At 42.0% G+C, this 27,389-nt stretch overlaps 4 protein-coding genes across 9 annotated transcripts; 2 read left to right on the forward strand and 2 right to left on the reverse strand.

The window, feature by feature from the left end:
• Positions 1 to 6,058: 6,058 nt before the first annotated feature.
• On the reverse strand, positions 6,059 to 9,946 carry LOC131666385 (ionotropic receptor 75a-like). 5 transcript variants are annotated; one of them, XM_058939018.1, is made up of 9 exons: positions 8,512 to 9,933; positions 8,273 to 8,445; positions 7,828 to 8,151; positions 7,641 to 7,771; positions 7,423 to 7,578; positions 7,145 to 7,359; positions 6,849 to 7,063; positions 6,514 to 6,785; positions 6,059 to 6,346 (listed from the first exon to the last, which is right to left on the reverse strand). In XM_058939018.1, exons 1-9 carry the CDS (start codon positions 8,645 to 8,647, stop codon positions 6,133 to 6,135), a joined length of 1,836 nt encoding a protein of 611 aa, XP_058795001.1. In that variant the 5' UTR covers positions 8,648 to 9,933; the 3' UTR covers positions 6,059 to 6,132. The 5 variants fall into 5 exon arrangements, 4 of the variants coding, with proteins under 4 accessions (XP_058795001.1, XP_058795000.1, XP_058795003.1 ...); XM_058939017.1 differs by having other exon boundaries at positions 7,417 to 7,578; positions 8,512 to 9,932; XM_058939020.1 differs by having other exon boundaries at positions 7,417 to 7,578; positions 7,828 to 8,173; positions 8,512 to 9,930.
• A 168-nt stretch (positions 9,947 to 10,114) lies between these two features.
• Positions 10,115 to 16,979, forward strand: LOC131666386 (growth/differentiation factor 8). Of its 2 annotated transcripts, XM_058939021.1 has the most exons (4): positions 10,128 to 10,756; positions 13,105 to 13,362; positions 14,558 to 14,940; positions 15,417 to 15,718. In XM_058939021.1, exons 1-4 carry the CDS (start codon positions 10,333 to 10,335, stop codon positions 15,579 to 15,581), a joined length of 1,230 nt encoding a protein of 409 aa, XP_058795004.1. In that variant the 5' UTR covers positions 10,128 to 10,332; the 3' UTR covers positions 15,582 to 15,718. The 2 variants fall into 2 exon arrangements, with proteins under 2 accessions (XP_058795005.1, XP_058795004.1); XM_058939022.1 differs by lacking the exon at positions 14,558 to 14,940 and having other exon boundaries at positions 10,115 to 10,756; positions 15,417 to 16,979.
• A 184-nt stretch (positions 16,980 to 17,163) lies between these two features.
• LOC131666387 (acidic fibroblast growth factor intracellular-binding protein) lies at positions 17,164 to 19,059 on the forward strand. Its single transcript, XM_058939024.1, has 7 exons — positions 17,164 to 17,314; positions 17,416 to 17,629; positions 17,742 to 17,943; positions 18,003 to 18,230; positions 18,303 to 18,530; positions 18,594 to 18,848; positions 18,922 to 19,059. Exons 2-7 carry the CDS (start codon positions 17,545 to 17,547, stop codon positions 18,998 to 19,000), a joined length of 1,077 nt encoding a protein of 358 aa, XP_058795007.1. The 5' UTR covers positions 17,164 to 17,314; positions 17,416 to 17,544; the 3' UTR covers positions 19,001 to 19,059.
• An 807-nt stretch (positions 19,060 to 19,866) lies between these two features.
• LOC131666388 (pyruvate dehydrogenase E1 component subunit beta, mitochondrial) lies at positions 19,867 to 22,088 on the reverse strand. Its single transcript, XM_058939025.1, has 6 exons — positions 21,881 to 22,088; positions 21,700 to 21,762; positions 20,866 to 21,072; positions 20,580 to 20,795; positions 20,091 to 20,505; positions 19,867 to 20,018 (listed from the first exon to the last, which is right to left on the reverse strand). Exons 1-6 carry the CDS (start codon positions 21,887 to 21,889, stop codon positions 19,867 to 19,869), a joined length of 1,062 nt encoding a protein of 353 aa, XP_058795008.1. The 5' UTR covers positions 21,890 to 22,088.
• Between the last annotated feature and the right edge of the window lie 5,301 nt (positions 22,089 to 27,389).

The following is a 27,389-nucleotide window of genomic DNA, read 5'->3' on the forward strand; positions in this document are numbered from 1 at the left end:
AGATTTCGCGGTTTTCATAGAGTCGATTGATGTAAGGATAGGCAATATCTGGGTGGGTATGATAGGTAAAACCTCCGTCTTTCACCAAAGACATTCCCTTTTCGATAGGTATGAATCGCTTTTCTTCTACAATGGTTTGCCACATTGTCCGATTGAATAGTTCGGTTTCCTTTGCCCTTTCCTGCATTCAAAAGCGAATGAGAATTTTTTGTTTTGTTCATTTACACGCATCGTATTGACAATTACCTTCGTGAAAAAGTCAAAATAGAGCATTGGCTCTGAAGCCACACGTAAGTTTGTCATTGCCAAACTAATCATAGAATCGTTAATTTTTTAAATTTGTTCGTTAAGTCTCGTCCAGACTATACTCGCCGAATAATAATCATCTATCAATAAACTGAATACCACAATATTGATAAACAACATTCGAGTTGAAACCAATTCCATCGAGATATCCGTAGCTAATACAATGTTTCCATTATTATAAATCTGGAACACTACGATATGAGTCAGTTGTAACAAAAATGTTTACTTTGCTGGCATACGCAGCCAATAGTTATTAAAATAATAATTTGACCACTGATTGATTATTCCATCAGTGTGCTGATAGCTTAGATTGATCGAAAGAATCGCTGTAAACAGTAGAAGAATTGTAACGTATAAATACCAGACATTTTCGTCAAGTGGATCGAAAATCTTGCGGATCTTGATGTCTTGCGGTTGTGGACTTCAAAATATAAAACACATCCTGGGTAGTGATTAATCAGTAATAAATGTTTTTCACGAATAACAATTCGCTACAAATCAAGTACCTGAATGGTCAACAAGTATAGACATATTCAACCATTGATAGTTTTTCAGCGAACACGCTGGTTGGCGTCCCGCCGAAGTCACAATCTCCGTACCACAAGCTTTCAGTGAGTGGTCCTATTCTGTCATTTTTCTTCCAACCCGAATACTCGATCGTTAGTAAACTGAAAATACAAAGAAATTCATTTAACATTGTATAAAAATTGCTTACGAGATATTTTGCTGCTAGGATATTCTCATTTTGCTGATGCTTTCGAAGATACTCGAATGATATGCATGCTTATTTACGTCGAATTGTGTATTTTACTTTTACTACTAAAGATGATTATCTTTGGTTCTAGTTTTTTCAAAGTCCTGCAAATGGTCCTTTAAAGCAACATTTTTTGATCTGTGTTTACTCTGACGAATAAATAGGGCACAAGAATTAAATTTTTATGCGTCAAAATGTTTTTAAAACGTTTTATTGAAGGCTGTAATTACCCCAAGAATTCCTATTTTCCAAGGCATACCATGTAAATCGCTTCTTCGCTGATATTAGCTTCGCTTCGGAATAATAGTTAAACCATCATTCGGTGTCCAACTTCCCATTAAGGTCACATATTTAGTTTACCACCGCGACGTTAATATGGATTTTATATGTCGTAGAGCATGTAACTTTCGGAATCGTTGCCAATAGCAGCGACAAAGTCAGTCCAAAGGCCGAAACTTTCATCGTTAATAATAGACATTAGGTGAGATAGATTTGTGAATGGCACTAGACATTTGTGAATTTCGTCAAATAATCTATAATTTGAAGCTATAAACATGGCAGAGAAAATCATCCCAGGATATGAACTTGTGATGTTCAAATTAAATAAACCGAATCGTTTACTTCAGACAAAATTTCAGAAGTACCGACTGCATCGTGGCAACGTGCATTTAATAGAACTCCGAATTTCCAAACTTAAGCTTTCAACAAGCTGCTTGGTGTTGAAAATTTAAATTTTCCAAAAACAGCTGCGATGTTTAATTCACTAAGTATTCGTACAGATATAATATCAGCTTAAATCTATAAAGAAATTAATCAATTAGAACAATTTTTATTTTCATAACGGAAAAAATACCGTAAAAAAATTACTTATAGATAAATTCTCCACATAGTTACAACTAAATCCCATCACTGACGTTACGTTTTTGTACACAAAAAATAATCAAAAAAAAGTGTTTCTCCACGTTAATTGTCATACTTGTTATTAATATGTTCACAAAAATCAATAGCAGTTGCATTGCTTTCGTATTATTGTTATATAGTCTACACATAACAAACATAATTTGCACTTCTGCACAAACGTTGTCAAGGTAATAACTTCAATTTTCTCATTTTGTTACTTTTTACGAACACAGTAAGTGTTATGACGTGAATGTAGTAAATTACAACACTTAAGTTGTACAAGCACATAATGTAACAAATGGAAAGATGTTGCATGTTACTCAAGTAAGGTATAATCATAATTTCATTTTTTATGTGGTATGTCGACATGTATCATTTGGTTGTTACGCAAATTGAGAAAACTGTATTTAACAAGATAATATTCTTGAAATAGCCTTTTAAATATAGTGCTCGTTATAAAAACAAACTGATAAAAAATAATATGCTCAAGTTATAATTGCCACGAATGCGCTTAGTTTTATTGATTGATAATTTGAATATCAATCGAAGAAAAAATAGATAGAACGATTGTGTAATTTAGCTTTAAATATAAAATAATGCATTAAAAAATTAGATTTGAGGATATGCAATGCCTTTTGAAGATGAACTATGCGATTCGGCATAACTTGCTCGAATTTCATTGGTCGATAGGGTCGATAGTAGTAGAATAATGAATATTCGTTCAAGTGGGAATGAGCCTGCATTTACTTCTATCTTGACGACGTACACAGTGTTTAATTAAGCAAAATACAGTTATTTTAGAAATATATTTTCACGACATGTTACGCCTCATTAGAGAGTGAACCACCTTTCAATTTTGTCAACTGGCGCATTAGGATAAATCGTTCGTGCTGACGTCAGTCTAAAACGTCGATTAGGGGAGATGAAGATAACGCAAATGAAAGAGTGCTTCGAGGCTTGAAGCGCGACGACGCATGCGACTACTTGCTGATCGTTGGATACTTGCCCGCGAGAATTTCGCCAATGCAAACGAGGAGGGCAAGCCACAGGCCCATCAGCAGTAGTATCAGGTGGGGGGCGAATTCGTAAATTGTGACGCTAGACGCGCTGAGAATGTCATTTCGGCATCGCGGCTTTCTCGACGTCCACCTCATTAACTGGCGTTGCCGAATTCCGACCTCCGACATCCACGCGAACCTGCGGAAATGGCCGGCAACATGAATTGCGAATCAGTTGTCGTTAGAACAAGCTAATGTCCACCGATCACGGTGAAGTTTCGTTTTTTTTTTTTTTATTTCTAAATCCGCGTAACAGTTTACCCTGTCTTGGCGATTTCGGCGTAAGTGCTGTTGTAAGTGACGGCGATTGATCTTAGCACACGTTTTCCTAGATGAACCTCGGTCAGCTCGCAGATCTCCTGATTGTCGAAGAACTGATTCACGTACGGGTAGCCCACGTCGGGATGAGTATGGTAAGCGAAACCGCCATCCTTCACTAATTGCATTCCCTTATTAGGCAGCATAAACCTGTTAGCTTCCGGGACACGACACCACTTGGTCACATTAAAGAAATCCGCTTCTTTACCGTGATCCTGGAGAATAACATGGCCAAATTACAAAATCACTAGATTGTATAATTGTGAAATTAATTGGAGTACCTTCATGAGAAAATCGAAATATATCATGGGTTCGGACGCGACGCTTAGTGTGGATTTTGCTAGGGTAATTAACGAATCCGGTATCTTGATCGCCGTCTCGCTGAGGCGCACTGACACTATACCAGCCGAGTAGTAATTGTAAATCACTAAACTGAAGAGCATCATACTAAAAAATGCTATCCTCGTTGAGAAGCTGTTTAAAGCTGTGTTGGTACCTAAACTTGGGCAGAGACGTGCAAATCAGTACAGTAAATACGCCAGAGATTTAAAGATAACGTGCTTACATTGCTGAGAGATACAACCAATGGCTATAAGCAAAGCATTTGAGTAGCAACTCAAGACATTGTTACGTTCTTCAAGAGTCGGAGCTAAGCAGAATACGCACATGATGGTAATCGTGATCGTCAAGTACCAAACGGCAGATTGGAAAGGCCCAAGTATCTCGTGGATTTTTATGTTGTCAGGCTGTGGACTCCGAAACATGAAACAAGTCCTGTCAGTCAGTAGTCAGATTATAGTTTGATTCTTGTAGGCTAGTTATGAAATCGATCAAAAATATCAATACCTAAAAGGCCACGCTGGATAAACGAACTTGATGATTCCCAACTTTTCCGGAATGACGCTTATGAGACTGCCTGTCATATCGATCTCATCGTGTTCGAGTGCTCGTGTCATCGGTCCCGATCTGTCGCCCTTTTTCCAAGTGCCATATTGCCGCAACAATACCCTTTGGCCAATGAATTTTCAAATATCACGCTTAAAAATAAATCGTTTTTTAGCGACTCACGTTGCGTTGTACATCTCGGCAAGATGCCTAACGACATTGTAACCAAATTTCGGTAGGCCGTCTTTGGTGCCGGTTATTTGATAGTCTTGCAGATGGTTCTCTAGTAGCACGTGCGGTGGCTTGTATTTACTCTTGTTAATAATTACACTCATTATTTTCCAATAGCGAGATTTCTTATAATTCAAATGCATATGATATACCCACAGTGAAGTAAGCTACTCTCCAAATCATCCCGTACAAGTTGGACCTCCTGCGGTATTTGTTCTGTGTCAGTGACACATTCAAACTCCTCCTCTGGCTCCAGTTACCCAAAAGCGTGACGTTCAATTTAGTACCCCGATTTTTATTCGCGTTGTACAGATCATACAATACGACTTCTTTATCAAGGAACACCGCGACAACAAAGTCAGTTGACAAGTCAAAGTTGTCGTCGTCGATAAATGAAAAACCTTTCGTCTCCGATGTTATGATCAGCCACTGATGCATCTCGTTGTACTGCCTTTCGATCGCAGCCTGAAATTGCCGCGTAAACGCTTGATTTCAGGTAACCACTGAGGAAGAATTCATTGCTAACTCACTTTTCTCAACAACGAGAAAATGACTTGCGCATCGTAGCAGCGACTATCAATAATCACGCTGACTTTATGATACTTTGCACGTATTAGAACATTGAAATCTGATTCGATTTTCAATCTCGTGAGAATTGTTGTTATGCCTAATTTGCTGAAATACCTCATCAGTAATAGATTCTCTATAATACGCGTGATCAATAAAATATTTTAAAAATCTAGATAAAATATATTAATAATCTGAAACATGTAAGTGGTAAACGTACCGTTATCGCTATTACAAGTTGCTCCAACAATCACCGAAGCATGTTTGTACGAAAAGTAATCAATAATGAATTGGTTAGTATCAGCAGCATTAACTTTTGCTACTAGATAGCTGATCAACATCATGTTGATTCTGATCATCGTGCGCGACCCCTTTGATGTTTCCAGAAATAAGTGCTCGCGAGCTGCTTGAGACGACTGTCCCAGTAACAATAAGCTTCCTTATTGATTGTTTATTTACATTAATATTGCGACTAATGCTTACTGCGCTAAAATTGAACTTAAACCAACAGAACACGACTCCTGAATATATTATTTTCGTTTGCACGTCACTCACTCTTACAATCAGATACGATGCTTCAGCACAGTGTTAATTTACCTACTATTTCCATTTTTATATATTTTTTATGTTGTACTATAGAGTTCTGGCAGATCGATATCGAGTTAACAGAAGTGTTAACATCAATAGTACGTAAGTATGTAGGATGTGAATAAACACATATTCGTCGGCAATATTCAACGTTCTCGTATAATGTCAAAAGCTGTCAAACTTGATTGCTTGCCAAGTGCTTGTTATCCATTTATTAAGAATTCATATAAGCAAACATTTATAACTATGCATTTAAGATAAGCAAGTGTCGAATGTAAGAGCGAAGGGAGATTAAAAGAATAATTAAAAAGAAAAATCGAGTGTGTTGATTTTCGCAAAATCACGAAAATTAGTGAAAATATTAGACGTGGAGAAAGGAGAGTGGAATTAATGGTTATATTTATTTTTATAATACTGTCATCAATCAAATATTTATTATACTCAACAACTATTTGGATCATCGTATATTTTGTTGCACAGCATGAGGTATTGGAAAATTCTTGAGAATTCGATTGTTCTAGCAACCTAGCTGGGCATATTATATTTATCCGCAATAATTTCACCGATGCAGATTGTCATAGCAAGCCACAAACCAAACGATAATATTATCAGTTGTGGGGCAAACTCGTATATTGTTATACTAGCTGCGCTGAGAATGTCACTCCGGCAACGTGGTTTCCTGGACGTCCATTTAACCAATTGACGATGTCGAATTCCGACCTCAGACATCCAAGCGAACCTTTGGCAATTAATTTTAGTTTTGAGCAAACGGAAAACTTTACGGGAAAGACATTATACGCATACATATTTCAACTGTAACTGTATAAGGATCAACGTAATTTCTCTCGTACATGACTAACATTTGATGAACGTAAAGACGGATAATGGGTGATCGATAAAACTCACCCCACCCTTGCAATCTCGGCAAACGAGCTGTTGTAAGCGACAGCTATAGACCTGTAGGTCAGCCTACCAAGGTGAACTTCGGTGAGCTCGCAAGTCTGACGATTATCGTACAATCGATTAACATAGGGATATCCGACATCTGGGTGAGTATGATAAGCGAAGCCACCAGTTTTTGCCAGCTGCATGCCTTTCTCCGGCAACATGAATTTGTCTGCCTCGGGGACTTTTTGCCACTTGGTTCTATTGAAGTAATCGGCGTCCCTTCCGTGATCCTGCACTGAGAGACGGTTCATTGAAATGTTGTCCGTGACGATCGAAATTTGGAGCTGCAAGACCTTCATGAGGAAATCGAAGTAGATCATCGGCTCGCTGGCAACGGTCAATTTGGATTGCGCCAAGCTGAGCAGCGAATCGGGCATCTTTACAATGGTGTCGCTCAATCGAGCGCATACCACGCTCGCCGAGTAGTAATTGTACATGAGCGAGCTAAACAGCATCGTGCTCAGGAAAGCCACCCGAGTGGAGAGGTTGTTGAGATCGAGCTGAGTGCCTGAAACGCCGCCGCTTGTGATTCTGTTCGAACGAGCGAGAAAGAAACGAGAGAGAGAGAGAGAGAGAGTCACTCGCTTACATTGCAGACAAATGCAGCCCACGAGGATCAATCCCGAGTCGGAGCAGTGCGCGAAACTTGACTTGGCGCTTCTCAGATGAAAAGTCAGCGCCAGACCGAGGAAGGAGAGCAACGCGACGAGCGCGCTCGTGCGCCAGACACTCGAGTCGAACTGCCCGAAAATCTGGCGCATCTTTATGACATTTGGCTGCGGGCTTCGGAGCATGAAGCACGTTCTGGAACCAAGAAAACATTCGAGGCAGAGCAGTGCCAACGTGGCTAGAGAGGCTCACCTGAACGGCCACACGTTGTAGACGAATTTCACGAGGTGGATTTTCTCCCCGGTGACGCTGATTACGGTGCCGGTTATGTCGACTTCGCCGTAGTGCAACGCCCGCGTGAGGGGCCCGACCGTGTCGCCCTTCCTCCACAGCCCGTATTGTCGCAAAACCATCCTTCGAACAGTCGAACGCTTTCGTTGTGGAGCGGCATCGTCACGGGCCGTACGTCGACTTACGTAGCATTGTGCTTTTCGGCCAGATGGCTCACCACGCTGTAGCCGAATTTCGCGAGATTGTCTTTGGTGCCGGTCTTTTCCAAATCCTTCAAATGATTTTCCAGCAGCACGCCGCTCGGTTTGTACTTGCTCTAATTTGCACAGCCCCTCGATTAGATTGTCTTCTACGAGCAATTTCCGTTCTTACAAAGCGACTTCTCACTGTTAGGTAAGCCACCCTCCAAATCATTCCCTGTAGATTGGCTCTCCTGGCGTATTTGCTTTGCGTCAACAGAATCCGCAGGCCGCGTTCCTCCGTCCAGGTGCCCATAAAAGTGACGTTCAATTTCAAGCCATGGGCTTTGCTGGGATTGTAGAGGTCGTACATTTTATAGCCGTCAGCCGCTACGGCCAGAACAAAGTCCGTTGATAAGTCGAAGTTACTGTCATCGATCAGGCTTCTCAAATTATCATGTGCGGCAGTTATCACAAGCCAATGATGTAGCTCATCGAACATTCGATTGCAGCCAGCCTGTCACGTTTGCTTTTCGTAACTTTTTCAATTGTTCATTTACAAAAGGGAATTTCCATTAGGACGACGAGAGCGTTCCTCTCGCGTTCTCGCGTGGAATTTCATCGCGAGACGTATTTACCTCGGAAAGTGCCGAATACAAGGTTCTGTTTGCGTCGCGCTGCCCATCGACGAAAACACCCACCTTGTGGTACTGGGTATTGGCCAAGGAATGGATATTGATATCTCGGTATATTTTGGCAGAGGAGGTCATGATGCCAACGTAGTTCAGTCGTTGCATCAGCGACAGATTATCTGCAAAGCGCTCTCTTCGTGAGCAGCGTCAATCACATCAGCGGTGCACGCGACATACGTACGTACCCTGGTCCATTTCGAGATTGAGTACGACGACACTGGCTACTCGCTTGTAGAGAAAATAATCAACCGCGAAATCGTCGAGCCGACGCGCAACGACTTTCGATACTACGAGGCTCAGAACGATCGCGAAAATGTTCATTCGTCTCAGCCGAGCGCAGAAGAGTAGTCCTCTGCCTTACCTGTTCTCCGTCGCAAGCTCAACTGCGAGCTTCGGCTCCGCGAGCAAATCAATTATTCGCGCCTTTTGCCGACGAATTATTTACGCGAGCGCGGCTGACTGTCAAAGCGGACGTGGATGCGGCTCACCGTAATTTCAGCCAAATTACCGAGGAGCGCGCGACTGATAATTTCGCGCGACGAACGAGCCGTGCACTCGCGGCGCGTGACCCGCGTCAGCGGGAGCGTCATCGTCGTCGCGCGCGCGCGCGCGGAATTATCAGTTGGGAAGCTCCGCACCGCACGCACGAGCGAACTCGCGCGCGGTCGACGATCAATTAAGTCGTGGCTCGGGGATGCGCGGTGAATCACGAGGCGCCGCGTGCCGGGGACGTGAGCTGGGCGCCGCGCCGCCAAATTGCCCACGTGATCGGCACGCGTGCACGTTCAGCGGGGCGGACGACGAGACGATGACCCGGCGCCGCCGCGACGCGTCTCTCTCCCCCGCGCCGATTTTTCGGGCGCGCTGTCGAGGAGGCGAGTCAACCGGTCGCGAGCCAGCGGTTCGCGCCCGAGAAAGCTCCCTTCGTCGAACCAATGAGGAAAACAAGGCGCGCAGTTGTTTGGCACTCGGAACCGGCCGAACGGGGCCGCCATCGCGGCTTTGTTTATTTTGCTGCGTCCGCGATAAGGTGAACTCGCGCGGGCAAGGGTGTACGTTCCGAATTTCACGTACGCGCGCGCGGCCCGATAATTAAATTAAAGCGCTATCTTTGGCACCATTAGCGCGGCGCGCTGCCCCGTCAATAATTAACCAAGTCTAATGCGCCGGCGAGCCAGCGTCGCAGAGTCTCGCGGTTCCAAAGTAATTAAATCGCTGCGAGCTGTGCTCTTGAAAAACGATCGGCAGCTATGTACACGGTCTGTACTTTACGGGGCTATTTAGAATTTGGAAAATTAGTGGCTCGTCGTCGGACGAGTGCTCGCTTGCCTCGTTGGCGAGCGTTAATCCATCGATAAATCCAAATACGTCGTTACTTTCAATGCTACGTAGTAAATCGAACGTAACACGTGAGTTATTAATAGAAGTAGATTGAATGACTGACATATTTTTAATCTAACGATATAAAATTTATCAAGTTTATATGAGTAGAGAGCGGGGATAATCCGTACAGGCCGGTCGACAATTAGGGACACGATGCAGATCGAGCGAGCGAAAGCAGTGGGTCGAAGAATTGTGGCCTGGCGTCGGAAAAACCAAATCGATACCGCTACTGGTAGGAATCCTTGCGAGAGAAAGAGAGCATGTAGCTCGCGCGTGTCCATGCACGGGGAGAGAGAGAGAGAGAGAGAGAGAGAGAGAGAGAGAGAGAGAGGCACTATCGGCGGTGCAAAGGTCGCTCGTTGCTGGTTCGTCCGTCTCTGTCCGTCTCTGTCCGTCACTCCGGCATCGCTCGTTGTCTCGCGCGCGCGCTGCCCGAGCGACGACCGAGGGCAGAGAGGAGAGTCAGTCGGCCGAGAGCGAAAGTCGAGCGAGGATGATCCAGCAAGAGCCAGAGGATTTAGAGGCCGAAGGTTACGCAGCCTCCTAGTGCCCGCTTGGACAGCAGAGCGCCGAGCCGGCCGGCAGTACTCGACAGCGAGCGGCGCGACAGCAGCGGGAGCAGGATGAAGGAGCTGGTGCTGACGCTGCTGCTGGTAGCGGCTACAAGTGCGTCCTGGACGAGCGTCACCAATCCCTTCAAGAGCATGTGGCTGAGCCTGTACTCGGCGGCGGACCCGTCCTCGTCGACGGCCACGCCGGCCGCGCCGGACGACGAGTGCCGCGGCTGCGCCCAGAACCGAGTGCAGGCCGAGCTCGACCAGGACCCCATCCTCACGGAGCTGCGGGTCGAGTACGTCAAGCAGCAGATCCTGAGGAAGCTCCGGCTGGAGAAGCCGCCGGAGGTGTCGCTGTCGATCTCGACGCTGCCCAAGCCGCTGGTCAACGGGCATGTGCTCGAGCTGAAGCCCGGGGAGCCGCTCGAGCCTCAGATACCTGCCGAGAGCTTTTACGGCAAAACCAACCAGATCGTCGTCTTTCCCGATGAGAGTACGTTGCCTTTTGTCCTCTTGTTCTCGATCCAGCGCGAGGAAAATTATTACAATACGCTCTCTTGTGTTATTTATTATTCGCTTGATGAGTTTTTGCTGCGCTGGGCGATATCCGAGCGTGGTAAACAAGTATCGGCCAACCAGTTATTGAATGTCGTGGAACTTACCGATCACGATCGTCCGCTTCCTCGGCTTTCTTTTTTCTTTTTCCTTTTTACTTTTTCCTTTTTCCTTTTTCCTTTTTCCTTTTCTTTCTCGCGACGGATTAGCTCTCGCCGTTGGAACCTTGAGTGCAGTACAACGATCACGCGGCTTGCGAGTGCTTACGCGGCCAGCGATACTTTTGAGTCGACTCGCAACTCATTGCTTTATGGGAAATGCGAGGCTGAAAAAATGGCGGCTAAGCGGAATGAGCGCGGAATCCGAGCAATAAGCGCGGCCGAGATACACCAGTAGGTTAATAAATCAAACGTGATTATTCCGCGAAGCCCGCTGCGCAGAATCGAACTCTTGACCCCGGGATTTCTAATTTTCACTCGTGATATATATATATATATATATATATTTTTCGAGTTCCCTCGTCTCTCTATGGTTACAAGTAAATAACGTCAGCGCAGTCTTAGCCTATCGCGCCGAGTTCAAATTGAGTAACACCAAGTACGCATCCGCAAAGTTCTTCTCTTTTTTTCACCCATTACGAGAGCCATAAGTATGCGCTTGTATCTTATCGGCGTATAATGTCGCTCGCCGAGGAAGGGGGAAGGACGACCATCACAATCGTGGCCAAAGTCCACTGACACGACGTTAAAACAATTCGGCGTGGACGGCATTCCTCGTTATTGCCGTAACCGCTTATCGAGCTCTCCCCGTCGTCGGCTGGCCGTCGACGCAGGCGCGACGCTCATTAATTCCCGGCTCCAAACTCGATCGACAAGTTCGCCAATGTAGCCGCGATGCGAAAAGAGCGCCTTGCCGCGTCGCGGCAGTGATATCGCGTTGCGTGCGGCGCGGCCTCGAGTTTCAAACTAATACCGCGAGCGAGGGAGCGAGCGCACTTCTGCCGCGAGAGCCTCGCTCGAATTTCGGCGTAACGAAGTGAACGCGATCGCTCCCCACCCCCCCACCCCCCGACCCCCACCCCCACCTCGCCCGGAATATCGCTCTTCCTTTGATACCCCCAAAATTAATGCGAGCTTTTAATGACTCTCCGAGTGCACTTCCGTCTGCTCGGCGACAATCACACACTCGTCTCTACAGACGTCGCGCGCAAACGAAGAAATCCTCGCGAGTCTGACGCTCGCGGCGTATAAGGCCGCGGTTATCTGTCGCGGCGTGTGTGGCATCGAGTTCCGCCTTGCGCATGAGTAAATAAACATCCGTGATCTCACCCTCTCTCTGTCTCGCAAAACTCGCCATTTCGACACGTACCTCGCGTAAAAAAAAAAAAAGATTCGCTCGGTTTGTCTAATTAATTAAACGTATCATTTGTTTTTTCAAGATTCACAATATATTTTCTTCGACTATTTCCTCGAACGACGGCCATCGAAGCGTCAATGTCAGATTGCTATTCATGAATAAAATGATCGCTGTAACTTAGGCCAGAGCATCGCTACTTTTTCAACGCTCTTATTATTTACAATATTGCTTAGTTGAATGCAAGTTACGAATGATAACGAAGCTTCTAATTAATTTCTGGTTGCTTAGTCTTTGTCTAGAGTGCTCAATGGGGACGTATTCGTTATTTCAAAACCAGTATCGTTTGACCACTGTTTACTACTCCTTTTTTATTGGAATATTTGTGATTTTTTTTTTATCGTAATTGCTTTTCTTCTAAGATAAAAATGAGTGCTCAAACGACTTATCTCAGAGCAAAAAGATTGAAGGTTGCCGAATGAATACTAATGTAACTACTTCGATAACGATTATCAAATCACGTTTTTCGTCTTTTATACTGTAACAAAAATCAGTCTATTTTGAAATAACCCGAGCATGATTTTCAAATCGACTTAATTAACATTGCGACAGTTTTGTAGTTGTAGAATAGTTAATCTTCAAACAAATTTAACGAATCTGTCTTATCGCGAAAGGGTAAAAGTTGCAAATTCATAGTCGGTCTTATTTAGCAAATATTGCGTAATATTTTCCATGACTAATACGACATAGAAATATTTAATGAAATATCTAAACAAATTATTCATACCCTGCCTATCAAAAACTTACGAAACAGCATATTTTGACAACTCCAATTTGCCGAGTGTCCGTAATCAGAAAAATATTATTTTTTGTCACTTTATTTTCAAAACTATGCAAATAGAATTAGTCATGAAACTATTTGATTAATTGCAGGCATACCCTACTCGAAAAAATGTCGTCAAAGCTCAAATCACATAACGGGTTTCAACCCCGCGGCGTGTTTCACCTTCTTCCTGCCCAATGAGATGCAATTTGTCAGCGTTACTTCCGCCGAACTCTGGTTCTACAAGGAAGAGGACAAGAACGACAGCTTTAATCAGACCTTCGTACTTTCGGAGCTTGATCACTGGGATCAACGGGGTAGCTTCGAGAAAAACACTATTATGGCAATTTTCGAAACGACCATCGGAGGTACGTTTGCTATACTCTCTATTTTAACCTTCCATTTTGCAGATGATAATTTTTTAGAAAAAGAAAATTTGACTTCTCGGAAAAATTTCATTGGATATTCTATTTTATTAAATTTATCATCAAAATAAAAAAAAATTGATAGAACGTGATTCAATTAAGAAACTCAATAAATTTGCCGTTGAATGCGAAAGCAACTTGTTTATCGAGTAATTCATTGTCTAAAAAAATTGCTAGGAAAAGTGTAAACTCTGTTTCTTTCTCTCCTCTCTTTCTCTCTCTCTCGCTCTCTCTCTCTCTCTCTCTCTCTCCCCCTCTCTTTCTATGTGTCTATCTCTCTCTCTCTCTCTCTCTCTCTCTCCCCCTCTCTTTCTATGTGTCTATCTCTCTCTCTCTCTCCCTCTCTCTCTCTATCTATCCAGTATGTTAAGATATAAAACTCTCTTTGTAAAGAAAAGTGTATCAATGCTACCATTAGATTGTCAATTTCAAACAAAGTTTCTGTCTGTAGCATATGTTCACGGTAGATAACCGCGGCTGCACTGCTACAATCAACAGTTAATTAACTTGTCTTCCTAATTACTCTGATGCTTGAATTTCCATCCAGTCGACGTTTGCCACGTGATACCATCTAGCATATGTGCTCTTGTCACAACGTCTATTGACGATAAGGACGTTACAACCGAATTTACCCGTCAAATATGGAAAATCGAATTGATTAGAAATTACTTATATCACTTTCTAATCCGATTGCAATAAATTAGATACGCGCAATTCTCGTGGTACTAATTTGGCGCATCTGTTTTCACAACTATATATTTGCCTACGAATACGTCTACGAAACTGATTTTCAAAATTAGTGCACTGCGAATCCAGCAAATTCTTATCGCCGAATATCGTGTAGTATTCGTACATCGCGAGCGCACATCCTAAAATTAGCAAGTTGCAAGTAGCAAGTTGTACGAGGGCAATAATCTGGAAGAAGAAGTTTTTCCTCCGTTTCACTTTATCGCAATGAGCTGCTGATGTACGAGGCCGAAGATATTTTTCTTTATGCAAATTCGATGGATTAGAAAATGAATGTTGAGTATGTACGAAAATTGCCCTCCCGATTGATGTTTCCCTAATTAACGAAACTCGTTGAATGAAATCGAGGCTACGTTCGATCCGATTTCCAAAGTGCCACTTTGATTCGCAGAGGGTTGGGTGAAGACGGACGTAAGTTTCGCCGTGCGCAAATGGGTGGAGAAGCAGCGACTGAACCATTCGATTCAGGTGGCGTGCAGTACCTGCACGATCGAGCGCAACACGGCGCCAGTATCAACGGAGTCGACGCTCAAGCCGTTCCTGGTAATACAGACGACGCCGCTGCCGCAGCGATACCGTCCCAAGCGAAACTCTAACTGCCAGGCGGACATGAAGGAGTGCTGTCGCGACGAGCTGTACATCAGCTTCGAGGACATCGGCTGGAGCGACTGGATCCTCCATCCCAGCGGTTATCACGCCTACTTCTGCCGCGGCTCCTGCTCCACCGCAGTCTCGCTCACCATGAGCGGCTCGCATCACAACGACGTCATCAGGGTGAATATGCGATCGTTTCGGCCGAGCGAGGAGAGAAAGCACGCCGCCAATCAACGTCTCATAGTTGCGTTGCTCGCGGGAATTTCGGCCTCTAACGTAGCGTCGCCGGAGCTCGCGAAACAAATCGATGACCGCGCGCGCACTCGTAAGAGACGCACGCAAGCATCGGTCGAAATAAAAAGCTCGGCCAGCGCCAAGGGCAGCGCCAGAACGGCAAAAACGCCGCTACTAACGACGTACGCGCACCTCGATGCACATCTCGTCAGTGCTCGCGCGCGTGCTACGGCTTGATATTCGGAGAAGCTGCGCATGTCACGTATCCGTTTTGATTAATGAGATGAGCTGCCGGCGACGTTGACGCGCGCGCGAGAGAGAGAGAGAGAGAGAGTCTTCCCCGACGTTAAACGCGTCGCTCGCAGATTCGCGCCCGACCATGGAAAAACTGACGAACAATGCTCGGCGTTGTTGTGTTGCAGAGGCTGCTGGCGCGCGGCAAGGCGCTGCACCGGCGCAACGAGATCGTGCCGTGCTGCTCGCCCACGCAACTGTCGCCCATTCAGCTGCTCTACGTCGACTCGAACAACACCATCACGCAAAAGACCCTGCCCAACATGGTCGTCGAGGCTTGCGGCTGCATGTGAGCGCTTTCGCCGTTCGACTGAGCGCTCGCGGAGCAGCGGGAATGTTCCCGGCGAACGAAGAGGGAGAAGCTCAACGCTCGCGCAAAAAGCCAGAAAGACATAAGACAACGACGAGTCGCCGACGACAAAGTAATTTAAGCAGCGAGATTTGCCTTTGTGCGGCGCAGCGCGACGACGAATTTCGCATTCTTTGCAGGCAGAAGGGAAAGAGAGCACGACGACGCAGGAATTTTACGGAGAAAACTGGGGCAATTCTCCGTCCGGAGCGAGCGCGCACGGGCGAATAGGGGCGGGGAGGGGGTGGGGGGCGCCGGCAGTGGCGAGAGAATGGCTCGCGCAACGAAATTGTTTGCTCTTTGCACGGTCCTTTTGAGAAATGTGCGGAGGACAAGCTGCCGAGCGATGAATCGAAACGCAGCCACTCGCGACCGGGAGAGAGCGGCAGCTCCCCCCCGATCAGCGGATTTCGCGCCTGTCTTGCTCCGCGCTTTCCGTCGCCTCTTTGTTTCTTCGCCGGCAACAAAGCAGTATTTGCCCTCGGAACTCTTTGCGACGCAGACGCGCCAATTGCTTCGATTCGAACGCAACGCACTGCGCGAAACGTTTCGTGCGACGCGACGGTCGACCAGCGGTTCCCCGTTTATTCGAAGCGAGACAGTGTCTTGCGCAAGCCTTGTCCGCTGCGCGTCCGATTGACTAACTAATTTTTATTTATTGCCTCCTCGATTGTAGCGCATAACTTTTTTTATGAAGCCTCTGTGTGTACGTTGAAAAATTGATGCGGTGACAATTAGCACGTAAGCTTGCGCGCGTTGCGGACGTGACCGTTAGCGCGTTGAAATCGGGACGTCGTTCCTTTTGCCGAATAGTTTCAATTTGTAAGCGTCTATTAATCATTTGTTCGGCGTTTCGCGATCGCCTCGCACTCCTGGTGGTGGTGCGGTCGTACGACCGCGGGAACAAATTTCGGGTACGTCATAGTGACTCTACAATGATAATGATAAGAAAGCCACGTAAAGCGTAGAGCGCTCTCGAGCTTGCGAATGCCCGGAGCGAGCTGCTGTTGTTAATTAATTAAGCTTGTATTTGTATACACAGCCTCAATTAGGCGATCGCGCGTGTAATGAGCTTTGCGTACTTAAACGTATACGCTTCATGCGCGCATATACATGTATGTATGCATGTATGTATGTATGTACGTACGTATGTGTACTTGCTAATTAAATCCGACATTCCGCAGAAGCGCACACACGAGTTACTCTACCCTCCAAAGTCCAAAGTCCATCGGCAGCCGATTGCTTTAATTAAGAACGAGATTGCCCCGCGCGCGCGCGCGCAAACTTGAAGACCGTGTAAACAAAGCATTTAGCCGAGAAGAAGCGATAATAAGCTCGCGATTACACCGCAAGTTCGAACAAACAACTGCGCGCGAGGTGCGCCGCGAGACAATTCGGGATGTCGAATTAAAAGAAAGAATCGCTCGCGACGATCCGTTTTCTCGGTACGTACGAGGCAATCCGTGGCAAGTGCGCACGCCCAATCGAGCCTCCATTTCATTTTCATGAATCGTAGTCGCGAGGCAAAAACAACTAAATACAGCAAAGACCGTGTGTGTAAACAGACACTCCGTGGCCTCTTTCGATTTTTATTCGTTTCGCAGTGCGCTGCTTGTTAAAGCGCAGACGCGGATCGCTTACAACGCAGTCGTCGTCGTAGTGCGTGTATGCTACTGCGTAAGTGTAAGCATTTTTACTACTCTCGATTCTCGATTCGGGAGCACCGTTGCTCGTTAAAAATAGTTCCGCATTTAGTTACCATTCCCAACTCTCTTCAGATATGCATCCTTGAGTACGTAACTTTTCCTTTTACACTTTCGTACCATGGATGCTTTCAAGTGCGATTGCGTTTCTCAACTGGTTATTCACCAATGAACGACTGACATCTCGTAAACATAACCTCAATAATGCTGTCAGAGGTTGATGTGTTCATAAGCAATTACACTTTGGTTGATCCGGAAATTTATCAACTTTGGGTCGATGGAATTTCGTGTAAGTTTTTCAACTACAATCGAAATCTTCTTTCTATAATAAGTCAGTCGATTTTGATTACGCACTTATCTGTTTCCTTGCTGGCTCTGTAATTGTATGGTTGCCATTACAGCCAGTGACGCAGTTAGTCTTCTACAACAGAGAGGAGTATGTCAACAAACGAATACGCCAGTCGAACTCCTTGCTTCAGATGTTCTGGACCATTATCGTACTTATTCTCTTCTTGAGAAGCTACTGCACACTCCAACGAAACTTGCGTGTGAACAGCTGGCCTTTCAGATAGAGCCACAAACTAGTCAAATGTTGATTGAAATGTAAGACTAGTCTAGCTTAAATATTTTCAGTACATTTATTAACATTCGCATTATTGTAGGTACTATGAATTTAACGATAGTGTAGCTAGAGAACTGCTTGGTAAAAAGCTTGTCTCAAAGAATAGAAAGGAGCTGGAAGAAGTATCTGAAAAGACTGGAGTCAGTTTAAGGAGTTGCCGTAGACAATTTGACAATTTTAAAAGAATATTTAAAGTTGTTGAGGATTTGTCTGGTTCCCTAGTTATGAATATAAAACAGCATTTTTTACTTCCTGAAGAATTAGCTAAGTAGGTCATACACAAATCAAAACCTTTAGGCAAATTTTATTTTGAAAAGCAAATTATCTTGAAATTTACCAGGAGATATGCAGCGGTCGTGTTCATTATGTGTCTAAGATTTGAAATGACTAAACGAAAGCTCCAATATTTAACTTTCCCTGATCTTCTTCATTGTGCCATTAGTATGATGAGTAATTGGACTTACCGATATACTGGTTCTGAATATTTTGATACAGATCTTGATAGAGAATTTTTGTTAGAATTGCCAGAATGTAGAATACTCTTAGAAAATGAAAAGCACCATAAACAGTAAGTAGTCTAATATTTGGAAAAAAGAACTTGTCAATTTTCATGGATAATATTTTATTTCAGCTTAGTATGTATTAAATTGAAACCTTTGCTATTAGAAAGAGTATATCAAGAAGTAGATGCAAACTTCAGAACGTATTCAAGAGCTATAATAGGCATAGCTTGCAATCTACATCGTACGCGGGAATTAAGATTTTTCTTCTTAGAGCTAGTAGAACGATGTATTGAGCCATGGAAACAAGTCAATTGGTCACACACGGACCTTCGTAATTTTCTCGGGGCATTTACACAATGTGCACTCGATATGGACGTACTAAGGTAATGAGATGAATATATGAAATGAACTAGCTGACTATTTAATAGAAGTATTCTGATAAATTTTACTTAACAGGGAAGCCGAAGTGAGAGATGCGTTCGAACGTTTCATGAAGGTGGTAACGTGTTGTTTATTGCGCATGTATCACACATGACAATTAAATCCAGAGAAACTTGATTTGGAGAAGCAAAGCATACAGAATATAGAATTTATTGAATAATCAAATTAAAAAACTTCGAGATGCATATATTACAATTTGTTTTATTTTTATGTAATAAATAATTAATAAACAAATGCGGCGCACAAGTTCTATTGTGAGCACGTGTGCCGATTCTTTTCTTTTTTCAAATTTACATAGCTGATCATCGACATTATAATAAAACCTTTTCCTCTGCGAATGAAGGTCAATATTTTTTATAATCTCTAACATGGTAAGGTACTAAAAATAATTTGTAATAAAGTTTTTTTAGATTCCTGATTGCTCACAGTTTCAACTATTCTCATTGCATTAAAATATTTTTTTAAAACAAAATTAAAAAATTATTTGGTATACCTTTAAATAAATAAAATAACCAAATCATTAACTTTTGAAAATTCAGTGTATAAGGTTGAATATAAATTATTTTCTTAATAAAACATTCGAATCGTAAGACGAGGTTGTGGGATCACGCGTAAACTTTCAAAAAGTAAATTATAATTGCTTCGCCGCTAATCTCGAAGAAAACAAGTTTCATATTGCAGCACCGATTATCATAGGTACTAGTTCACATTTGCTTCGCATTATTCGTTTCGTAAATTATTAAATTTCCTAGTTATTAACATTCTAAGCATTTTCGATTACTCCTTGTTGAATACAAATTTGTACAAGCTTTTCAGTCACGAAAAGCAGCGTGGGGTAAGAGAAAGGAGAAGACAATTGAAACTGACCTAAGGGAGTGTGAAGGAGTGGACCAGGGAACTAGTGAAGTTTTAAAAAATTGATTCAACAGTAATTGCTCCTATGCTTGCGTCACGCTGTGTCTACTTTGAGATTTTCAGAATCTTGTTGACCACTTCAACTATGTCTGATGCTACAGGCAATGCTTTTGCTTCCAAACCTTTTGCATATGGCATTGGACAGTCAACCCCAGTTACACGGATCACTGGTGCGTCAAGATGATAAAAAGCTTCACCTGAAAGTTTGTTGATCAATTAATATCTTTCTGTAGTAAAATAAACGAAAATTGAATATTGAATCAACTTACTTTCCATGATTCTCGCCGAGATTTCAGCTCCAATGCCATGCTGAGGCCAGCCTTGTTCAACGGTAACACAATGATTGGTTTTCGCAATAGACTGTACAATGGTCGCGATATCTAAAGGCCTTAAAGATCGAAGATTTATGACTTCAGCCTCGATACTTTGTCCAGCCAAATGATTAGCAGCTTCCAGGGCTAGTTCGACTGCTTTGGAATGTGCTATCAAGGTCACGTGTTTGCCTGCACGTTCGATTTTAGCCTTTCCAATTGGTAAGACAAATTCTTTGGACAGAGCTTCATCGGACATAGGATACTGAACACCATAGAGCAGCTCGTTTTCTAAGAATACTACTGGATCGGGATCTCGAATGGCAGCCTTGAGTAAACCTTTACAGTCCTCGCTATTATACGGCGATATGACCTAAAATATTTTGTAAATATGAAATCGGCATATAATTTAATTTATGAAATTATTTTACATTAAATAATTAGTACCTTCAAACCTGGGCAGTGGGCATACCAAGCACCAAAGCACTGTGAATGCTGAGCTCCTACACCAGCAGCAGCTCCATTAGGACCCCGGAAAACTATGGGCACATTTATTTTTCCAGCAGACATGTAGAAGGTTTTTGCAGCTGAATTAATAATGTGATCAATTGCTTGCATAGCAAAGTTGAAGGTCATGAATTCACAAATAGGTCTGAGACCAGCCTGTAAGAAAAAATAATATTTGATATTTAATAAAATACAGCATAGTTCAGTATCAAAATATTTTACTTACAAATGCTGCTCCAACAGCCATACCACAAAAACCTGCTTCTGTAATAGGAGTGTCAATCACTCGTTTCTCACCATACTTTTTGTAAAGACCTCTGGAGACTTTATATGCTCCATCATATTGGGCAACTTCTTCACCCAATATAAGAACTCTTTCATCTCTTTCCATTTCTTCGTCCATAGCAGAATTTAATGCATCTCGTACTGTCATCTGAAAATTTAAATTCACTTTATTCAATTAACGTTCATCTCAAACTACTATAGATAAGTTTTCCTCATCCACACCAATGTCAGAACTAGAGATTAAATATTATTACAATTAATATTATTACATAAAAAATTACTTTTAGTTTTTCTATTTCATTACAGCAAATGATTAGAATTACAATTTTAAACTGACAAAAATTAGATTACCCACAATTACAATGTAAATAGGATAAGAGTCGCACAAAACAGAACCTCAATCTACAGTGTAGCTTCATTTTCATCTGACACTTGGCACTTAACTAATAATTTATCTGATGGAACAAAATAAAATGATGCACAATAGACAAAGAAATCAAGTAGTTTTATGTCATAAAAAAGCAATTTAATTTGAAAAATTATTGACCTTTCCTCGTCCTTCAATAAAATGCGTTCTTTGTTCAAATATTAACAAATGACAAGCGTTCCAATGACAAAATAATCTGTATGGCATTTACGTTCGTCAAACAAATATTGAATAATTGAACTAGGAATAACAAATAAATCGTAGTAAATAAGTGTTTAATGAGAAGTTCACATAGAGGTTATGTTCGCTCCAAAATCTTTTTCACGGAAGCAAAAAAGAAAAACCTACTTGCTGTGCAGCGACCCATTTCGAAGTGGAAAACGAGCGCCTGGCGATACTCTTCACGACCGTCTGCAACAATAAAGCCATTGTTTTTCGCCGATTATTATGTATTTAAGAAAATAATATCGGATATAGTAAAGAAAAAGTCTCGAATCACGCGATGTTTCAGCTAGCCTGAGTCTCGTACCGTGAGCATTCTCCCTCGTATCGTCTGCTACTACCTGCAAATTCTTCAATTTGTCTGCGTGTCGACTGCCTCTTTATACGTGGACGACCGTTACAGAAAAGCTAACGCCAGAAGAAACGTCGTTTCCGAGGATGCTTCACGCGTGACAGCACGTTCACACCAGGATTGTCCCAACTTTTTAGAAATTCTCCGTCTCTGCTTTTACGAACTACACACATAATACCATGTACATATAGGTATACCATTGTTATGGCGCGAACAAATAATGATATATGAATATGACGCGTAATTAATTAATGTTTTGATCATGAATTTTCCTTCAGTAATAAAACAATACCTTCCTCTTAAATCGGTCAAGCCATAAACGAATAAGTTTTGGCGTTAATTGCTTGTATTAATCTAAAATAAGAAATAATTTTTTAACTTACGTTCCTGGTTGGAATTTTCCTTGTATTCCTTTTAGTTAACTAAAGAAATACTGTGGTATAGTGGTTTAAGTTATAATTTACAAAAAAAAACACTCAATGAAATAGCTTGAATTACTTCTAGTAATCTTATTGAAAAAAAATTAAAAGAACAACAATAATCAGTTCATGTAGAGCTTATATTTCGAATAGAATAACAATATTTTCCTATTTGTACGATATAAAGAAGATTATAATTATAGAGTAAAGGCACAGATGATCTTATAAATAGTAGTTCCGTTTTTCTATTGCGGCGGTTCTTATATACTCGCTTTCAGCTCAGTTAAAGTTTGTATAATATGATTCTGTCTTTTACTTTTTGAAGCTCGCTATTGTTACATATTTGAATACATAAATTTTTCTGATCGCCACACATGGTCGACTAATTATATAATATATTGATACATTAAGTGACCACGTGATGGTAACCTGCGATACTCAGTATCCTATTTTGTCAGCTCCAAGTAGAAGGAATCTTAAAAATTAGCGCCCATATAATAATCGTGAGTACGTCAAAAAAACTTCGATTCGTCTTTAGAATTACTAGGTCTGATTCTCCAATAGACACAAGAAACTCCTACGCAATAAATTACTGCCAACATAAGAATTCAAAATAGCCCAACTTTACAAATTCATGCAACGTAACTTTAAAAGTAATAACGAAACAGCGTTGCCATTGGAAAAATTTTTTTTCCTCGTCCCCTAGAAATTACATCATAATCATTTTACATAACGCAATAATTTCTAGGGGTCCTGAGAAAAATATTTCGAGTGATAACGTTGTAACGAAATTAGCTAACTCCAGCTTACAAATGTTTTATTAATGTTATAATTAATCTGAGCAATATTTTAGTCGTAACTATTGGCTAAAAATTTGAATATTTTTACACTTTTATCAAAATATGTTATTAAAATGTATTATTAAAATAAAATACGTTGTATTTAAATTTACCTAATCATTTTCAGGTTATGTTAAATATTTGTCATTTCAAGTTGGCAACAGCAGAAACCCCACTGGAAATTACTTGTCGCATACGATTTTTGTGTTTATTAAAGAATCAGGGTAGAGATATTTAGCGCGCATCGAGCTTTTTTTTCAATCTTTTACTATTATTTATTACAGTATTTGAATTATTTTAATTTCAACTTTGAGATTCTATTAGTATGTACACATGTATAAAAATCATCCTGTAAAATACATTATAAGTACAAATACATGATATCATTCATTCACATTCGCTACTAAGATATAATTGTCGAACAATTATATCTTTAGTAGTTTCATTGGCAATAACAGATACTATTTTGAGAAAAAAATAAGAAAAAGAATGTGTGGATAGGAAATAAAAAATGATGCGAACAAATCATTTAAATATTATTTTATTTACATAACGTAACTGTCGTTATTAAATTGCACAATGGAAACGAATGATATAAACATATCCGTCGTAAAATAAACAAACCTTATCGTTTCGTCTGCTCTGCGTATTTTTTGTATTAATACAACCGTCACTGTTACATATGTATCGTACCGCTTGTCGCTTTACATAATTTTTTATTTATTTTATTTTTTTGTTTACTTGCGTGTGTGTTTTAATTACTCTTTGTATATTTTGCTTAAATATTCTCTCGATCGTCACTTGTGAACCATTATACAACGTGCACGCGTGACTGCATCTCTTATGGATACTGTTTTTGGATAAATACATCTTAATGCTCATACGGTCCGCTCACTTTTACGCGACGACTCGTCCCAGAGATTTTGATCCTTGCGAAAATCTCGGCGCGATCGTTATTACAAAACACTCACTCGTTTACGGCGAAAGCACGTGAAAATTAATCGGGGGATGAAATGCTCTTGTTTTCCCATCGGAGAGAAGAGAAGAATATTTAACGTATAGTTGCGGGTGATTCGGCGGAGAAAGGGAATGAGACAGAGATAGAGACAGAGGTCAGAACAACGGCTCTTAAGGAGAGAAAAATACCGTTAGAACATTAGGCTAAATAGTAGAGTAAAAATTATTCTTTTTAACTAGAACTTTCGAATCTCTATCCATAGATTTACGAAAGATTTATTCTTACGAAAGATTTATTCATTTTTTTGCCTTTTTTTGGTTGTCTCTTTTTCACTAATAGTAAGAATAATAATTGTGTAATATAAGGATTCCTCAGTAATAATGAATAATCATCATAGTTTATTTGTTTTACGATATACCTACTCATTGTCAATAACTTACAACGTCACGAAGAAAGATCAGCGATTTAAGAATTGCTTTCATTCCCGTCTTTGATCTGACATATCTTTCGCGGTAGAATCGACGCGCCGATGCACCTTTTTGCCTACAAACTATTCAACTGAAGTTACACCAAAGAAGCCATCACTTTTGTGCATGATATGTACGAAGAAGAAGAGACTCGACGAGAAGTTGAAAAGAAACGTCGAATAGAATTTGGGCTTGCGGAGAGAAATAACTCGAAAACGGCAGACGCGCTTCGACTCCACCGGCACTTTGCTCTGCAGAAAACCATAGTTATGGCACAATATTATCAATCGCGTATTCGCAAGCTTTTATTATGTTGTCTCCCCTAAAGTGTAGAGTAGATTCACTATCCTTGTTAAACACAAAGACAAAGGCATAAGGCGCAAACAGGCCGATCAGCATAGAAATGTAAACCTCGTCGTCGTCGTCGTCGTCGTTTTTTTTTCTTTTTTTATCATAGAAGTTGAATGAAAAAATCTCGCGATTTAAGCTACCGAGCAAGCGCAAATGTTGCCTCGAAGAATATAAATATAGTCGAAAATAATCTATCGTCATTACATCACTGTGGCTGATTCAAAAATACGACTTTTATTCTGTTATCTTGTTCGAAGAAAAACTATGTGTGTATCATTTACATTAGGTATTTTTTTGTCATTATTTTTCAAAGAGTTTTCACATTGTATCATCATAAACATTGTTATGTATGCGACGAGAGGTACAGAAGATGATGTACGATGCATACACATCTATTTACGCTTGATCGAAGAGGCTACGTTTACGTTTGTTTCTCTCATTATTTTCTTGACTTTTGTCAAGTGATGAACGTGCGAAAATATATAGTAGTAGATATATAGGAAAGCTCATAATGAGGACCGTACGTGTTTTTCTATTACATATTTGCTCTGCCATCGACATCATTCAACGATCCGGATCGAAGTTCAGTTAATCGCATGATACAATAAGGAGCAAACGTCGAGTCGACATTTCATCCGACTGGTTCGATTCGCTAATGCGTGCCCCGCTGGCGTCACCTTCCGCATCTAGCCGCGCGCGGAAAGAGAGAAAAATATCACGTGCACGTAACAAAATATATTTGTATATCATTTATATATTCTTTCGAAGAATCTCCCATTAGAAAATAGACAATTTGCATGATTATATCCATAAGAAAAATGATATGTAGCGGTTGTCTCCTCGAAAAATACAACGAGCGATTGATTGATATGAGCGCGCGGCATTGGATGGTAACGCCAGCTGCACCCTCCCCCATTCTCACCAACCATCAACGGTACGTTCACACACTCTATTCACTTTACTTAACTTTGTTTTTCTCTACATTTCACGCAGGCGAGAAGCTTTATTACGCGTAGAGATTTTTCGCTTTCCATAAGATCCCCAATAGCAAGATCGTGCTTGAAAAACGCTCCATTTTTGCGGCAACAAGATAGCAGCTTCGCGATGCTCGAGGAGCGTTCGCCAGAAAATGAAGCGAAAGCGAGAGATTTCTATAGGAATTAGATTTTCTTGGGAAAAACCTGGCTAAACATTTGACTTTATCAACAGGCAAATAGTTTACAATGCTCGAGGACTCGAAACGTTTGTATAGGAGAATGTTTCTCAAACAGTCACGACAGAATTGGAGAATCGTCGTGTAAAAAATGAACGTGATATATAACGTGTCGACAAACGTTGGAAAATTTCTGAAAATACCTAGTTAACCCTACGCACTCCGTCGCCTCAACAACGCTAACTTTGGAATGTAAAATATTCCGATATTCAACATTGTTTAAGCGCTAGTTACAGTTAAATCGAATTCAACGTCTCTTAAAAGTCTGTTCTCGCATCAGAATCAACAAATCGTAGAACGATTGAAAAACCACCGGCGACCGTTTTCCAAAGCACCTTTGCTACCAAGGACTCGCACAACGAGAAACGTGGCAATCTAGCTTCTGGAATGCCAGCGCTAGAATTCCATTTGTTTCCAGGTGCGATCGTCAAAGCTCAGACACACTCAGCCCACATTACACCGTTACAATTTTTTTGTCGGGAAGCCACCACCCCACGTTCGGGTACGCTTAAATAGCACAGCACGCTTGATTGAGATTGTATACGCGGCAAGATATACGAAAACACCTCCTCTCGCGCTATTAAATATCCATAACGATGCACTTTTTAATAGCATTTTTCTTTCGTTAATCCTTCGCGCGTACATTATTTACACGATGCGACCAATTACGCGATACGCGTTCGAGGAAGGACTTGACCGAAGAGGGGGGGGGGGATACAGGTAGAGAGATGGCCGCGGTACAGAAAGGTGTGCAAGGTGTGCGTGCGCAGGCCTGCGTGTACTCGTGCTCGGTAGATAGCTCGATCGAACGGTCGTTAATCGTCACTCGGATGGAGCTGCTCGTCGTCGCTCATTCAAATCTTCTCCCTTGCCTGTTGTCATCGCGACGCTGAGCTCGCTATTCAAGGCACCGACCCTGTATAAACCCTTTTATAGTCCTCGATCGAGACAACACGAGCTCTCGCTGCGGCGTCGATGCTGCACATCTTTCTCGCGGACCTATGCGGGCTCGCTCGTTTCTGCTATGCCAACATCACCGTCCGTTCGTTATTAAACCATCAACTTGGAATGATATTTATCTATTAACAGCTTCCGTACGCTTTTACGTGAGACATCTAATCGTAAGAGACGGATTGGAATCTGATAATTGTCACCAGCGGCATCACTCTTTGCTTTGTTTTACCGGCATAGATCTATTTATTATTTGCTTTCTTTCA

The sequence above is a fragment of the Phymastichus coffea genome, unplaced genomic scaffold (genome assembly GCF_024137745.1).
Source record: "Phymastichus coffea isolate CEN01 unplaced genomic scaffold, Cenicafe_Pcof_1.1 PCOF00058, whole genome shotgun sequence".
In the NCBI taxonomy this organism is placed as follows: Eukaryota; Metazoa; Arthropoda; class Insecta; order Hymenoptera; family Eulophidae; genus Phymastichus; species Phymastichus coffea.

Coding starts and splice junctions, on each gene's coding strand:
- LOC131666385 (XM_058939017.1), bottom strand. CDS start 8,647: ATGAACATTTTCGCGATCGTTCTGAGCCTCGTAGTATCGAAAGTCGTT. Junction 7,360..7,416: donor TACAACGTGTGGCCGTTCAG/GTGAGCCTCTCT, acceptor TCTTGGTTCCAG/AACGTGCTTCATGCTCCGAA. Junction 6,786..6,848: donor ACTTCGATTTCCTCATGAAG/GTCTTGCAGCTC, acceptor CTCTCAGTGCAG/GATCACGGAAGGGACGCCGA.
- LOC131666386 (XM_058939021.1), top strand. CDS start 10,333: ATGAAGGAGCTGGTGCTGACGCTGCTGCTGGTAGCGGCTACAAGTGCG. Junction 10,757..13,104: donor CGTCGTCTTTCCCGATGAGA/GTACGTTGCCTT, acceptor GATTAATTGCAG/GCATACCCTACTCGAAAAAA. Junction 14,941..15,416: donor ATCACAACGACGTCATCAGG/GTGAATATGCGA, acceptor GTTGTGTTGCAG/AGGCTGCTGGCGCGCGGCAA.
- LOC131666387 (XM_058939024.1), top strand. CDS start 17,545: ATGCTGTCAGAGGTTGATGTGTTCATAAGCAATTACACTTTGGTTGAT. Junction 17,944..18,002: donor AGTCAAATGTTGATTGAAAT/GTAAGACTAGTC, acceptor GCATTATTGTAG/GTACTATGAATTTAACGATA. Junction 18,231..18,302: donor CTTCCTGAAGAATTAGCTAA/GTAGGTCATACA, acceptor GAAATTTACCAG/GAGATATGCAGCGGTCGTGT.
- LOC131666388 (XM_058939025.1), bottom strand. Junction 21,073..21,699: donor AATGGGTCGCTGCACAGCAA/GTAGGTTTTTCT, acceptor TTAAATTTTCAG/ATGACAGTACGAGATGCATT. Junction 20,506..20,579: donor CCCACTGCCCAGGTTTGAAG/GTACTAATTATT, acceptor AAAATATTTTAG/GTCATATCGCCGTATAATAG.